The sequence below is a fragment of the Myotis nattereri genome (assembly GCF_964212035.1).
Source record: "Myotis nattereri genome assembly, chromosome: 19".
Lineage (NCBI taxonomy): Eukaryota > Metazoa > Chordata > Mammalia > Chiroptera > Vespertilionidae > Myotis > Myotis nattereri.
In genome coordinates, this window is record NC_138095.1 from 23,885,517 (window position 1) to 23,899,907 (window position 14,391).

A 14,391-nucleotide genomic window follows, 5' to 3' on the forward strand; every position below is an offset into this window, starting at 1 on the left:
GAATCTCAGTGACACCCCATCCCCCCAGGTCATTCAAGACCCTCAGAAGCATCAACAGCACCCCAAGGTGCCTGCTCCTGTCACCCTGAGCCTCTGTGACCACACTCAGGGAGGACCAGGGAGCATGCCTTGCGGGGTCCAGGAGCCCCACTCGCCCAGCCCCCCTCATCACTTCTCAGAAAGTTAATTCTCCATGAGACACATGGGATGTGGCTCTGATTTTGCAATAGAGTGAGATTAAGTCAAAGGGGGGGGGGCGTGGAATTCCAGGGTTCAAAAAACAAGACCCAGGTATCCACATCATGAGTTATATTCCCTTTGTCCTCCCTCTGACCCCCAGCAGCCTGCAAAACCCAGCAAACAAAAAAAAACCAACAAAAAAATTCCCAGGCTTGGAGAGGGGGGCTCAGCAAGCTGAGCCTGGGGCTCCCTCCTCCTTTCCATAGATGGGGGGTTGCCCAGGTTGGAGGTGGTAAAACAGATCAGAGTGGGGACCCATGAGAACAGGTGGGGGGAGAGGTACACCCAGGCCCCCCCCCTCTTTCCCTAGGGCTGCCTGGCTGGGAACAGCTGTCACCAAAGGTCAAAGGCTCAGCATTGATTCGCCCCCAACTCCAGCGCCCAAGCCCCAGCGGCCTGGCTGCAGCAGAGCTGGAGGCCGGAGCCCCCCACCCCAGAGACTCTGCAGGCTCGAAGGCCCCCACCCCCCATGGCTGCTCAGCATAGCGTGAAAATTCGGAGCCCGGGCATTTGTGGAGAGGCCCAGAAAAGGAGAAAAAAACGCCGCTGTCAAGCATTCTGAGTCCTTCCCGCAGAGCAGAGCGGGCTGGCCACGTCATCGCCTCGGTGCAGAGAGGGGCGGCCTCCAGCAGAAAGCTGGGCGTGTGTTTGCAGGGAAGAAAACCTCTCTCTCTCTCTCTCTCTCTCTCTCTCTCTCTCTCTCTCTCTCTCTCTCTCTCTCTTCTTAGGGAACAGACAAAACAAAATCCCCGGTGGAATACCTAAGGGGGGCACATTCATTGTTTGGCTCCTGCCTGACTGATGACAGTTGGATGTCAATATATAATATTGTGATGACAATTTGACTTTCACCCGGCAATATTCCAGGACTACTCTTCTCCAGGATTTCCATTTTAATAAGCAGTGAACAAAGCAAAAAAAAAAAAAAAAAATGGAAAAAAAAATAAAGGGGGGGGGGGAGGCGGAGGTGCGGGGGGAAGAACGAGAATAAAAGAGAATTAAAAAGGAAAGCGACTCTTGTCTTATTATGAAATAACAATACTTGGACATACAGCAGCGTGGAAATAAAACAAAGGGAGGGGTCATCTAAAAACCGTACGCCAAGATGACAGGAAAACGGGAATTATCTAAGCAAGGAAAAGGCTTAAGCAAAAGTTTGCTAACTGCAGAAGGGTTAATTTAACACTGGTAACATACTGTGGCAGACAGTTTCTCTTTTTTAAAAAAAAAAAATGTGTGAGGTGGTTCTTTTTTTCCCTTTAAATTAACCCTTTCCGGTCCATACGCCACTACGCAGGTACCAATCTAGAAAATAATTCGTTCACTCGGCAATAGTGGCCCTCTCCAATTCTTAGAGGGGAGGGGAGGGGTGGGGGTGGGGTTCAGGGGGAGGAGAGGGGGGAGAGGGCAGGGCAGGGCCTGGCGGGGGGAGGGGGCATCCTTGTCGATTCAAGTTAGGGCGGCCACGAATGTCCCGAATCTGTTGGAAATATCAGAGTGCAGGGACCGCCAGGTGGGCACGGAGGCTCGGGCCTTGGCATCGCCCACGTCGTCTGTGCAGTGGACAGACAGGCACTGCAAATGGCTGCCGGGCTGGGCTGCGGAGGCCTTGTTCGCAGGGAGGTCGTGGGCTGTGGAGAAAGAAGGAAGAGAGAGGTTAGCAGCACGCTCAGCTCCGTAGGAGGCCCTGGGGGAGGGGGGCGGGCGGGCAGCGTGGGAGAGGCATGAGGAGAGAGGCAGCATGCATGCCCTCCTGTCGTGCCTGAAGGCATTCTGCAGAGATCTGAAGACGACGTCTGGTTAAAATGCCCCTGCTCTTGCCTCGGATTTGGCTGTGAGGCCTCAGCCAGCAAAGTCCTCCTGTTGGATCGCCATTGTACACCCTTGGGAAATAGGATGGTTGGAAAGGATAGACTGGGGGTTTGCTCATCTCTGTTGAACTAGAGTTCCCAAAAGATTAGCTGGACCGGAACCAAGTTGGGAAGGTTTCCTAGAGGAGGGGCATCTAAGCTGGGCATTGGAGGATGTGTAGGAGTTCGTCAGATGCAGTGAAAGGGTGCTAGGGAAGACTGTCCAGGTCCAGACCACAGCCCATTCTCTCGTCATCTTCCAGAAAGACATTTGCTAAGGGTCTACTATGTGCTGGAACTTCCTTGACAAGGTGCCAAACTGCTCAGTGCAGTGAAGACTGAAAGTCTGGATTCCCCCAACCAGACCAATGCCCTTTGCCCATCTTCAACTGCCGTATAAAGGGACTTTGGGTGATAAGGGTGAGGGAGTCTATTCCTCCCTACATGCTTAGCAAAAAAAAATCCCTTCCATTTCCTTCTCACTCGGTCACACAGCACCAGAAACATCACAGGTCCTAGTGATGTCTGGATTAGACACACTGGAGGGAAAGGTTGTTTGACAACCATTCACACCTTAGTCTGAATTAGACTCAAAGAGCACAAGAACTCAGAGTTCTGAGGCAGGGAAGGAATAGAGCAGTCCTTATGGAGGACTGCTAACTTACTGCCCCCCGGTGACCAATGGTTCTATCCTGAGACATACTGTACATGGATGACTATTCTCATTATTCCCCTTTTAGACAGCCTGAATCTCAGAGGAGAGGTGACCTTCCCAAGGTCACACAGCCCCGAAGGTGAATTTCTGATTCAGCAGACATGAGAAAAGCTGGGATTGGGGGCCCACGATGGGCCGAGAGAGCACACCCAGATACTGAACTCCGTAACCTACCCGCCCTCCTCGGCACACTGTGCAGGCCCCGCCAGGCCGGAGTCACCTCGCCCATCTCGCCTTCTGGGATTAAGAGTGAGGCCTCCCTCGGGAGCTGAGAAAATCCTCCCAGAGGGACGGGCCCAGGCAGCCAGGGCCAGGCTGTGACTAACTGGGTCTGGGCCCCCACCCTAGAGCCCTAGAGACACCCAGCTTTGGGAGGAGCTGGGGCTGGAGAGGAAGTACTCTCCTTGGCTGCTTCCCTCATTCATTCCATTCACGGGCCTTTGTGGAGTTCCGACCAGGGGCCAGGTGTGCGCTAGCCCTGCGGGTCCAGCAGGAAATGGGGCAGACGCTGTTGTCAGCCTCCCCCTGAGGAGCCGGCGTCATAGCACAGTCACTGTGGAGTCACAGGCTGGGGGCTAGAGTCCCAGTCCCACCGCCGCGTGCCGTGCGGAGGCATCTGCCACTTTCCCTGTCCCAGCCTCAGTTCCTGGTTGCTGAATGGGGGGGTGACATCATCGCCCTTGGGGCCTTGTCATCGCCTGGTATGCAGAGAGATCCCCACACAGGGCTCCTGGGACTGTCATTCGTCTCTGGGGAAGGTCAGAAGGCCAGGGGTCCTTGCACCCATCTAGAAGCCCCCAAGCCTCGTTCCCCTCCTTGGCAATGGCCAGATGGACACGCTCCTGTCCATGAAATTGGAGTCTTCGCCCCCTTTCCCGGAAGGAGACGCTCAGGTTGTGAGCCTGGTTAGTGGCGGTGAGGCTGGAGGCCGCGAACGCCAGAGCCAGGCTTCCTGGGGAGAAGGTGAGCCGGAAGCGAGTGGCCTCCGATTCAGGCTCCCCTGCACACAGTGAGCGAGCCCTGGGTTCTAGCGATGGGTGCGTACAGCCTTCACACTTCTGCCCTGGGGCCCACGCTGTCTATACACCCAGTGACTCCACTGCTCAGCACCCCCAAGAGGAGTTCTGTTCCCAGCACTGCAAGATCTGGATTGGCAAGAGGGCTGGCATCTGCCAAAGAGAGCGATTCCAAGAGGGGCTCCTCACTTCTCTTTACACACATCATCTCCAGGAGCCGACACAGCAAAGCGTGTGCCCATTTCCTAGGCAGGAAACCAAGGCCTCTTGCCAATGTTGGCACCGCCCAAGAAAGACAAGACCCACACACCCAAGCTCCTGTCACCTGGTTCCCTGGCTCAGTGGCTGCAGCATCGGCATTTCCTGAGCTACAAGGTGACGCCTCTGCCACCAGGGTTTGCTGAGTGACGGTTCCAGATGGACCGGAATGGCCAAACTTTCTCAAGATGCTCTGTTCCCAACTTACAGAGGCAGCCAGACGCCAACACCCGAGACGGTTGCTCTTCTCACACAGGGTGGAGGTTATCAGTGCACCGCGGAGCCCTTTCATGGACTATCCAATCCCATCCCCGAGCAAGCCCAGCAGCTGGGTGACCCTGTTCCCCACTTCAGAGGAGGGTCCCTGGGGCTCAGAGAGGGTGAGGGGCTTGCCTGATGTTACAGAGCACTGGCGTAGGATTCCCTAGCTTCTGCCTGGGATGGACGAGGGAGTGTGGTATCCACGGGGAATATTTTGAAGAGGGAATATTATTCTTCGGTTCTTGACAACCCAAGCATGACCCAACGCATCCTCCCGCCGGATTCATTCCAGCTGGGGGGACCCAACACGCCCTGGGCCCGCGGCTCCCCCGGGCTGCCGAGTGGCTGCCGATAAATCAAGTCCTGCAGAAGCCGCCTCAAGTCGGGGCCTGCCCCGGCTCCGAGAGGCCCTCATCCCTGCTCCTGGGGCGGCAGGCACGCCGGCCCCCACGCCAGGACCCAGAGATAAACCGCCCCCAGGATTGCTCGGCGCTGGCACAGGCAGACACCGTGGAACCTGAAGGGTGTTGTCGTGTTTCCCACGTGTTAGCTGTCAGCCTCCCCCATCAGACTGGCTGCCTGGGGGAGGGGCGGCCTTGGTATGTTCCGCACAGCAGCACAGCAGCCCAGGCACCGCCGGCACTCAGCGGGGGCCTGTGCGCTGACTCTGAAGAACCTTCATCCCCACTTGACAGGTGGAAAGACTGAGGCTCCATGGGGCAGGGAGTGTCCAGGGCTCATCCAGGGCCAGGTTACCCCCTAGGAGACCTGCCCTCTCCTTTTTGGCCCAGGACTCCTAGCGGTGGGGCCAAGGTGGACTCCTGGATCCCCCCAGACCTGGGCAGCTGGTCCCTAGCTGCAGGGCCTCATTTTCCGCCTCTGTGACTTAGGGTGGTGATTCCTGGCCGGCCCTGTGTGGAGCAGCTGGGGGAGACCATCAAAAAGCCGGTGATGCTGTGCATGTGGGGGGTGGGGGGCAGGGAGCAGGGGGCAGTCCCAGAGGGAAGCAGGGCTGTCATCAACTCAGACTGTGCCTCACCCATGCAGCAGCACAGGGCGAGGCGAGGGGCTTCCGATTCACAGGATGGAGTGCCTGCCCAGCAAGGAAGGACTCTGGGACAGTTTTAAGGACACCTTCCCATTGGCCAGAAGGGGCCCCATCAGTCACCACACAGGGGCAGGGCCTGGAGCCGGGATGCCCTGCTCTCCCTCCCCTCCAAGGCCCTTCCTATACTTTCTTCACGTGCACAAGTCCTCGCTGATCCATCCAGCCCCTGCCCAGCACCCACCCCCTCGCCGAACAACACAATTCCTTTCTGTCATTTCTGCCACCGACTTGATGTCACACGATGGAGGTACCGGCCGCCTCCTGCTCCCCCTGTTCCGCTCCCATCATGAGACCTGCTTCGGATCTTGTCTCCCGCGCTCTCCATCCACAGCGGGGGACAGTGGCTTCCAGGAAAGGGAGGTCAGCCCGTGCCAAAAAGGCGAGCGCATGAATAAGGAATGCGGTCCCGGTCCTCTCTCAGGCCTCACCACGGAGGGAGGGCGCCGGCCGTCTGCGGGGCCCAGGACTCGGCTCACATCATCCGGGCTCTCGGGGTCTCCGTCCGAGAAAACGGGGGACGTAACAGGACGGGCGGTCCTGGAGGCAGGTAGGAGGATCAGGTGAAACGATCCCAGGACAGGGCTCTGAGCGACGCCCAGCACAGAGCGCGCTCCTGCCGGCGCTGGAAGCCCAGAGTGGGGACCCACAGGGCCGGCTCCGTGACCTTCTGCTGGCCATGCCGGGGTCAAGGCAGAAGGGACAGACTGTATGTGTTTACCTGGGAACACCTCCTCGTTCATTTCCATCTGGAGATGCCGCCCACCGAGGAGGCCAAGTTTCCTCTCTTTTATATATTTTTTAACCCTCACCCAAAGATATTGTTCTGTTGATTTTTTTTACAGAGAGTGGAAGAGAGCGGGAAAGACAGAAAGAAATATCAAGTGAGAGAAACACATCCGATAGGGCCCGGGCCAGGGAGGAGCCTGCAACCGAGGTGCATGCCCTGGACCGGAATCGAACCCGGTCTGCAGGCCGACGCTCTACCCACTGAGCCAAACCGGCTAGGGCTCTTTTTTCGAGTCCGCAAAACAGGCCCGTCACCACCTGGCTCTGTATTCAATATTCCTGGGACCGAGTTCCCATGTGGGTGAGCCGCGTGCTCAGGCGTGGTGAACCCGTGGGGGGCAGCTGCTCGCCCCCCTGGCTGACAATAGTGCCTCTGGGATTTGCAGCCATTGCTTCATCCTCAAACCCTCAGAAAGGGGACTTCTGCCCGGCTTCCTCCTGTCCCCAACTCACCAGAGGGAAGAGTGGAGGCGGTGGAAGTCAAAAGTGGGCTCCAGCGAGCACCGGGCCAACGATTCCCTGGGTGCTAATCCCGGGGGGGGGGCGGGGGGGGGCGCTGGGCAAGGTGTTGACTCAGGCTTTCAATGGGAACCTACTTCCTGGGCTGTTGAAGGATTAAATGAGATAATGTGGGTGAAGACTTAGCCTGCAATGAGCCCCAGAAAAGCTTTGCTGCTTTCGGGATTATTACACTCACTGTTGTCGAACAGCCTGGGGCTTTGAAGGCAGCCTGAGCTACTGGGAGTTTCTGCGCCTCCACCACGGGTCCCAGAGGCCCGCCCCACCCCCTGCCCTCGGAGCCTGGGCGGGTGGGGGGCCAGGGTGCAACCCCAGGCAGAGCAGGAGAATTAGAATTCCAGGGGTATTTTTAACTCCAAGCTTATGTAAGGAGCCGTGTGGGCCCCAGAGCACAATAGCGAATGACTCTCGCCCCACTCACCCTCGCAGGATTCCGACAAAGGCAAATGTATTTTGGTTTTTCCTTTATTTGGACCTGACCGGGGGAGACGCTGGTATCTGTGACAGCTGCCACTCAGCTGGGGGGCTGGGCCCCTGGGCCTAGAAGCAGAGGCGGGCCTGGGAGCCGCAAGGCTGAGCCACGTCCTCTCGGCACCTTTGTCCCGCAGCCCGGGAGCCCCTCAGGTCCCTCAGACACATCCCTGTCGCCAGACTCTCATGGTTCCTATTCCCCGTCTCCAAGAAAGGGCTGGGCGTGGCACCCAGAATGCACGACCCCCGGGAGGACCCTCCCTGGGCCACGTGGGGGATGGGGACCCGTTCCCTCCAGGCTCAGGGGCAGGAACGAAAAGCTAAGCTACACATCAGGCGGCATCGAGAGGGTCTACACAGCCACCAACCACCCAGAGGAGCAGCAAACCCAAACCCCCGCTCCACTCCTCCCCCACACTCGGCAGCTTTTGGGGGGCCCTGCTCTGCACTCGGAAGTCTTGATTCAAATCCCGCCTCCGTCTGAATCTCAACCCTACCCGTCACCAGCTCCGTGACCTTGGGCAAATGCAAGCTGCTGAGCCTCGATGTCCCCGCCTGTAGAAGTGGATGACACTCCCTCCTGGCAGCTGTGTGACCTTGAGCAAGTCACTCCCCCTCTCTGGGCCTATTTGGTCCTCTCCCAAGTGACTGGGGGTGGATGGATGTACGACCCCCCCTGAAGCTTTCTATCCATGGGGGTGATGAGATTTTACATTTGATGTAGAGAGGAGATGGGGGCGGGGGGAGGACCTTCCAAAACCAGGGACACTAAGATGCCTTCACCTGAGCCCCAGGAACCAGCACCCGAATTCCAAGGATCAGGGACCAAGGGCCAGCAGCCTGAGTGACACTCCACCTGGCCACCTCATAGGGGCCTGGGGACTGGCCACTCCTCAAGCCCAGCTTTCCATCCGCATCCCCCGCCCCTTCTGTGCCCACCCATCAACGCCAAGCAATGGTGTCGCCATGACAACCGAGAAACGGAACAAGGAAACTGACCACATGTCCACCGGCCAGCTCCAGGGATGTCACCGCGAACACCGACCTTGGGCTCCGTACAGGTCAAGCTTCGCTCCATCTCATCAGATGCCCCCAACACCCAGGGAGAGAGGGCCCCACACTCCAACTCATTTTACAGGACGGTAAACTGAGGCCCCATCAATGATCGGAAGGGGCCCATGAGACCCCGCGTTCCTGGGCTGCACCGGGGTTTGAAGGAGGCGCCTCCCGCCAGCCAGCACTAGGGCAGCTCCGTCTGTGCGAGGCTCAGCCAGGCTCCCGGAAGCTTCGGGAATTAATTGGAGTTGACTTGGCTGAGGGCAGCTGTCACTTAGATGGAGAGCTGGCTGAGGGCTCCACTGAGGCGAAGCAGCAAGGGCGTCCTGGAGCCGGGCTGCCGAGAGCGGGAGTGGACGGGGGTGCGGAGCGGGGCCGGATGCCGAGCCTCCCCCAGCCCTGAAGGAGGAGACACGCGGGGCAGCGTACGAGGACCAGAGTCCACGGGAGGGACGGGGCAGGCCCCTCTCCCCGGCCTGAGCGTGACTGGACTCCTTCTCCTGCTGCCTCCAGCCACGTGGCCAGTGACCTGTGACAGATGCAGCCCTGCGCACCCCCCGGGCCACTCCCGGCCTGCCTGCTGCTGAGATGTGACAGACTGGGGGGCTGGGGACAGACCCCTCAGCCAGCCCCTTCCTCCTGACTGTGCCCACAGTGGTGCTTGTGCAGAGAGAGCATTGCACGGCGAGTCCCGAGCACCGGGATTCAGCCCCAGCTCTGGGGACATTAACTTCCCCAACCTCAGTCTTCTCATCCATGCAATGGGTGTGAAGAAGTCTGTTTCTCACAGGCCACCGGAAAGGTCCGGTGATAATGTAAGCAAAGCTCTTAGCACTCTTTCAGGCACCAAGGACGCCCCAAGATATAGTATAATACTCGCATGATTCTTATGTTTGTGGTTCTCTCCATCCCTGTCTCTAGCATAGCCCCTCCCACTCTGTGTCTTCTCACCTTCTTACCCACAATTCACCCCACGGCATTGGACCCACCGCTGGGTAACCCTGGGAAGAGCACTGTCCCTCTCTGAGCCCCTAACAACCTAACACCAGGGCCTGCACCTCCCTGAGCTCCCGGCACTCACTCTGCCTGTCACGCGCTGAGCCACTCAACAATCACTTTTATAAAATCAGACAAATATACAGACGCATTTCTGCAGAATTAGAACCTCATTGCTTCCAGCCCATTGGGGGACAGACCAGACTCAGTGCCAAGTCGGACTTTTAAAAAATAAGTTTTGGAAGTGCCGACGCTTTGGGTGGAGGCTCTTGGGCACACCTGCCCTGCCCACCCACCCGCGGTTCTGCGCGACCTTTGTGACCTTCTCCTGCGGGGATCAGGGGGCTGAGTGGCCTGCGTGCCCAGGCAGTTTCCCAGATCTCGCCACATCGGTCAGAAAGGGCTTTGCGGGGGCCAGGCGTGCTCTATGGAGGTGGGGACTGTTACTCCCGCCTTGCAGGGAGGGGATGCCATGCCTGGTACCCAGGTGAGGCTCAGTCGCCAGTGACCATCATTCCTCACACCTGGGCGGGGGGCAGCCTCTAGGGCAGTGGTTCTCAACCTTCCTAATGCCGTGACCCTTTAACACCAGCGGTTCTCAACCTTGGCTGCACGTTAGAATCACCTGGGAATCCTTTTAAAATCCTGATTTCTGGGCCTCATCCTCCGGAAATTCTGTTTCTTTGTTATGGGGTGGGACCCAGGGGACAGGCGGGTCCAGGAAGACTTTGCAGAGTAGAGGACATGCTAGGGGAGGGGGTGCAGAAAGATGAGTCCAGCGCTTTACAAGGGGAGAAGCAGACGGTTGCTCCAAGCGCCCGTGTGACCAGGGGGCCAGCCCAGGGATCCTGACTTGGGGCCTGCGCGGACACGGAGGAGGAGGAGGCTGCACAGCTCAAACGGAATCAGCCATGAGGGACTGAGGGCCCAGGGAGGAGGTGAGCTTTGTTCCTCTGAGCAAAGGGGAGGGGGGCAATGAAGGCTTTTGAGCAGAGGAGCTACCTCGAGAGTCTGTCAAAATTGACAGGAGGTTTGCACCTGATCCATTCGGGCTTTGGTGCAGGACACCTGGCTGAGAAACACACCCCCTCTGTGGACACAGGCGCCCCGTGCTCTGCAATTGAAGCCGGTGATGGGATCGCAGTCCCACCCCCACAGGAACGGTGCTCTGAGCTCTGTTCAAACTGGGCCAGCCCTTCCTCCCTGGCAGCTTTCAAGTCAGATGCCTGGAACTTGGCCCCCAAGAAAACTTGGCCCCAACTCCTGCACAATGGACGTCACCATCGGGCCCTGGGCGTTAACATCAACGAGCTCCTCTCTGAAGTTACAGGTGGGGAAACCGAGGCACAAAGGGGAACCGAGACGCGTCCCAGGTCATCCCACAGTGAGCGGGAGGGCTGAGGGCCAGTCATTTGATCTACGCATCTCGGTTTCCCCATCTGTGAGAGGAGACCAGACACCTGCTGGGAAGGGCTGCTGGGAGAAAGACATGTGATCGTATTAGCAGCCACAGACAGCAGTCAGGGCGAACGCCTATCACGCGTTCATCCTTTTAAACTCACTAAGGCCTCACAGTCACCTTGGCGGAAAGCTTCTAATCTCTTAGCCCCAGTTCACAGGCAGGGGGGTAGGAAGAGGTGGGCACAGGGGTGGGGGCACATGTCTAAATCCACCCAGCCTCACCTCCTGTCAAGTTTTCCCCGAGACCCAGGACACGACACACCCTCCAACACCCACACCCCACCTCTCGGAGGATTTTCCGGGTTTGCCTGGGTCTCGGGTATGGAGAAGCAGCTGAAGACCCGGTGCCGGCCCTCCTGTGGCAGAGATCACAGCCCCTTGTCCCTGGGGGCCTCTGAGGAAGGCAGAACTGAACCCTAGAAAGACCGGGGGCTGGCTGGTGCTGCACATTGGGGAAACTGAGGCCAGAGAAGGCTCAGTCAGGGGCAGAAGTCTGAGCAGATCAGAGGATTCCGGCCTGGCTGCCCACGCCAGCACCCAGTCCTCTCCACCTGCAGAAGGTGTGACAACGAAGCATACGTCACCATTGCTCCTGCCGGCTCTCCCCTCTTGCTGGACCAGGACTGTCACGTCTCCCTTCACCTCACGGATTCTTCCATAGTAGGTCTCTCCAAACCCCTCAATACTGTCACGCCTGGTGCTACCCGCAACGTCTCATAACGGCCCTGCTCTCTGCCACAGCCTCTAGAATGTCAGTTCCATGAAATCAGGGGCCTTGTCTCCCCTATTCACCACTGGCACATAGTAGGTCCGCAACCAATATGCTGACTGCATCAATTCCTGGGAGCAGGAACTAACCGTACCCCCCCCCCCCACCCAAAAAAAATCACTAGAATAAGGGAGATTCAAACCACATCACCTGGGCCTCCAGACCAACCCGAATAGGGGCTTTTCAAGGCTTCAAAGGCAGCAAGGAAATAAGACCCCTTTGGGAGGTTTGCTCCCCGGCCCTTCTCGAAATGTACTGAGAGAGGCCACACCCCCTCACAGACCATCCAGAAATAGAGGAATCACATCCCCTGATTCTCTAAACCCCCAACTCAACCAGCAGGCTCTGTTCAACGTGTTGAGGTCAGACGATGAGGCCAGGCCAGGCCAGGCCAGGATCAAGAGACTCCTGCCTCCGGCCTCCTACTCTCCCATCGCATCCCCCGATTCAAGCTCTGGATAATCAAAGTTCCCAATCTTCAAAAAGGAGGCCTGGACATCAGTGGCTAAGAAGAACAATGAGAATAATAATAATAATAATAATAATAACAACAACCAGACCTAAGTAATGATCACCTGCTACTTGGCCAGCCCAAGCCTCAGCTTTCACCAGCGTCTTCCTTGATTCTCACGACAACCTACACTGTACGCGTTCCGATCCCCCTTGTCCCGATCAGTAAAGGGAAATTCGAAGACCCGAGGGGACCCCCCCCCCAAGGTCATACAATCGCTAAGCACCATCATACTCTGTGATAACTGGCGTCCAGAGCACTCAGCACCCATCACACAGGATCTCGCAGTCCTCACCCCAACCCTACCCCTCGCCTCAGCCTACAAGACTCCCCCCCCCACGCCGCTCTGGCCAGCACAGTGGGCAGATCCCACCACCCTTTGCCACAAGGTGGTGAAAATGTTGGCTGGGTGTAACCTGGATTGCAGAACCACTGAACGGAGGACGGGGAGAGAGTCTCAGGGTCCGAGACAGCAAGCTTTCCCACACATCAATGGCCGGAAGAGACCCTGAGGCCCTCTCAGACAGGCAGAGAACCACGTGGGTTCTGCTCCCACCTTTGCCTTTTCCCAGCTGTGTGACCTTGGACAAGGCACTTTCCCTCTCTGGGCCTCGGTGTCCCTGCCATGCGGGCAGTGGGTCCTGCCTTGGACAAAGAACACATACCTAAAACATGGACCGATGCTGCGGAATCAACAGTCAAAAGGGGTGATTATCATCACCACCCAAACCCCACGGTGCACACCGGTTTTAACCTGCTCTTAAATATACCAATAACAGGAGTGCCAAGTCCAGAACATAATCATCGTCCGTTCCATTTATTGACCAGTTTCTCTGTGCCAAGCCCGGTGCTAAGCACTTTCCACGTATGAACTCGAGGGTCGGCCAATGACATACAGCCCGGCCCCCGGAGCTTTGGTTTTGGGGTGTGTTGTTTTTGCAGCCTGTGAACTAAGAATTTCGTTTTTAGATTTTGAACGATTGAAAAAAATAAAAAGGGTATTTCATGACTAGTGAAAACATGAAATCCCAATGCCAGGCTCCATAACGGCTCACAGTACGCAGCCACACCCACTCCTCTGTACATCGCAGAAACTTTCCCATGACAAGGGCAGGTAAGGAAATGCGACAGAGATCTGATGGCCTGAAAAACCCAAAATAGTTCTCATCTGAGCCTTTAAAGAGAAAGTTCGCCGACCCAGCATTAACTCATTGCATGGCCAACGTTATCCCCATTTTACAGATGAGAAAAACCGAGGCTCAGAGAAAGGAAGTGATTTGACCAAAAAAATCTCACGGCTGGGAAATGGTGTTGTTGGGGTTTGAACAATGGGGAGAAAATAAGACACCCAGGATATCATTTCTGGAGGTCCACTGTTGGAATATTCCAGAAAGGCTGTGGGACAAAACAGTGCCCAGCTACCTGCTAGAAAAACCAAGCCCAGTACCGTAGCTGAGGGATCTCTGATAGAATAAGGACGGGGGAGAGGGGCTGTGTGGGAGCTCTCGCCTGGCCCTCCCCAGCGCTCTCCGCCTTGGGGAGAAATCACTGCTGTAGGTTTAAGTGCTGGTGATGGCGACATTCATGGGGCAGCTCGTCCCCCGCTGCCCGCAGGCCCAGGCCCAGGCTCAGTGAGCACCAAGTCAGCCCGTTCTCACCCTACTGCCTTGCTGCCTCTCGATAGAGAAATTGCCCAAGACTAATTGCAAGTAATGTTTCATTTTATCAGGGATAATTACATGGAATTAATTCAGCTTCTCCCTGGAAGCACTTTATTACCGTTGGCTTTCTGAGGAGCTGGGGTGCAAATCGAGGCACGCAGGAACAACTGGGGATGGGGACCGGGAGAGCGCGCTGAGGCCACAGTGATACAGCAATGCTAACGACAAGCACTTCAGTGAGCGCCGACTGTATGCCTGTTTAAAATGCTCCGCGGCGTGACATCACTTAACCGCAGACCGCCCTGCAGGGGGGTCCCACCCCCATTTATAGACGAGGCCACTGGGTCCCAAAGGGCGGAGGGCAGACATCTGTGTGCCATCCAGGAAAGAACGGGGCTCTGGATGCAGCCCTGCTTGGCCACGTCCTAGCGGCGTGATCTTAGACAAGCCAGTTCCCTTCTTAGGCCTCAACTTCTTCATCTGTCAAATGGGAATAAGAACAGTCAACTGCCCCAGTGGCTTTGAGGAGTCGATAGATAGCACGCTTTGCACAGTGTTTGGAACTCAGCAAGCGCTCACTGGCGGCTGCTATCACTATCTCATCATCATCATCGTCAAACCGTGCTGCTTGAGGCTGGGGCCTCCAGCCTCCACTGGGCCGGGTTTGAGGCGGGGGCGGGGGAGGATCCGGAAAAGAATCAGGGGAAGGCCGA

General features: G+C 57.1%; 1 protein-coding gene across 1 annotated transcript in view; it reads right to left on the reverse strand.

The window, feature by feature from the left end:
* Positions 1-1,119: 1,119 nt before the first annotated feature.
* MN1 (MN1 proto-oncogene, transcriptional regulator) overlaps positions 1,120-14,391 on the reverse strand; it is a gene marked incomplete at its 5' end in the record, with an annotated part of 39,296 nt that continues 26,024 nt past the window's right edge. Inside the window, one exon of the mRNA XM_081113956.1 lies at positions 1,120-1,871. Coding sequence (XP_080970082.1) covers positions 1,690-1,871 — 182 coding nt within the window. The 3' untranslated portion in view covers positions 1,120-1,689. The remainder of the gene's footprint in view (positions 1,872-14,391) is intronic.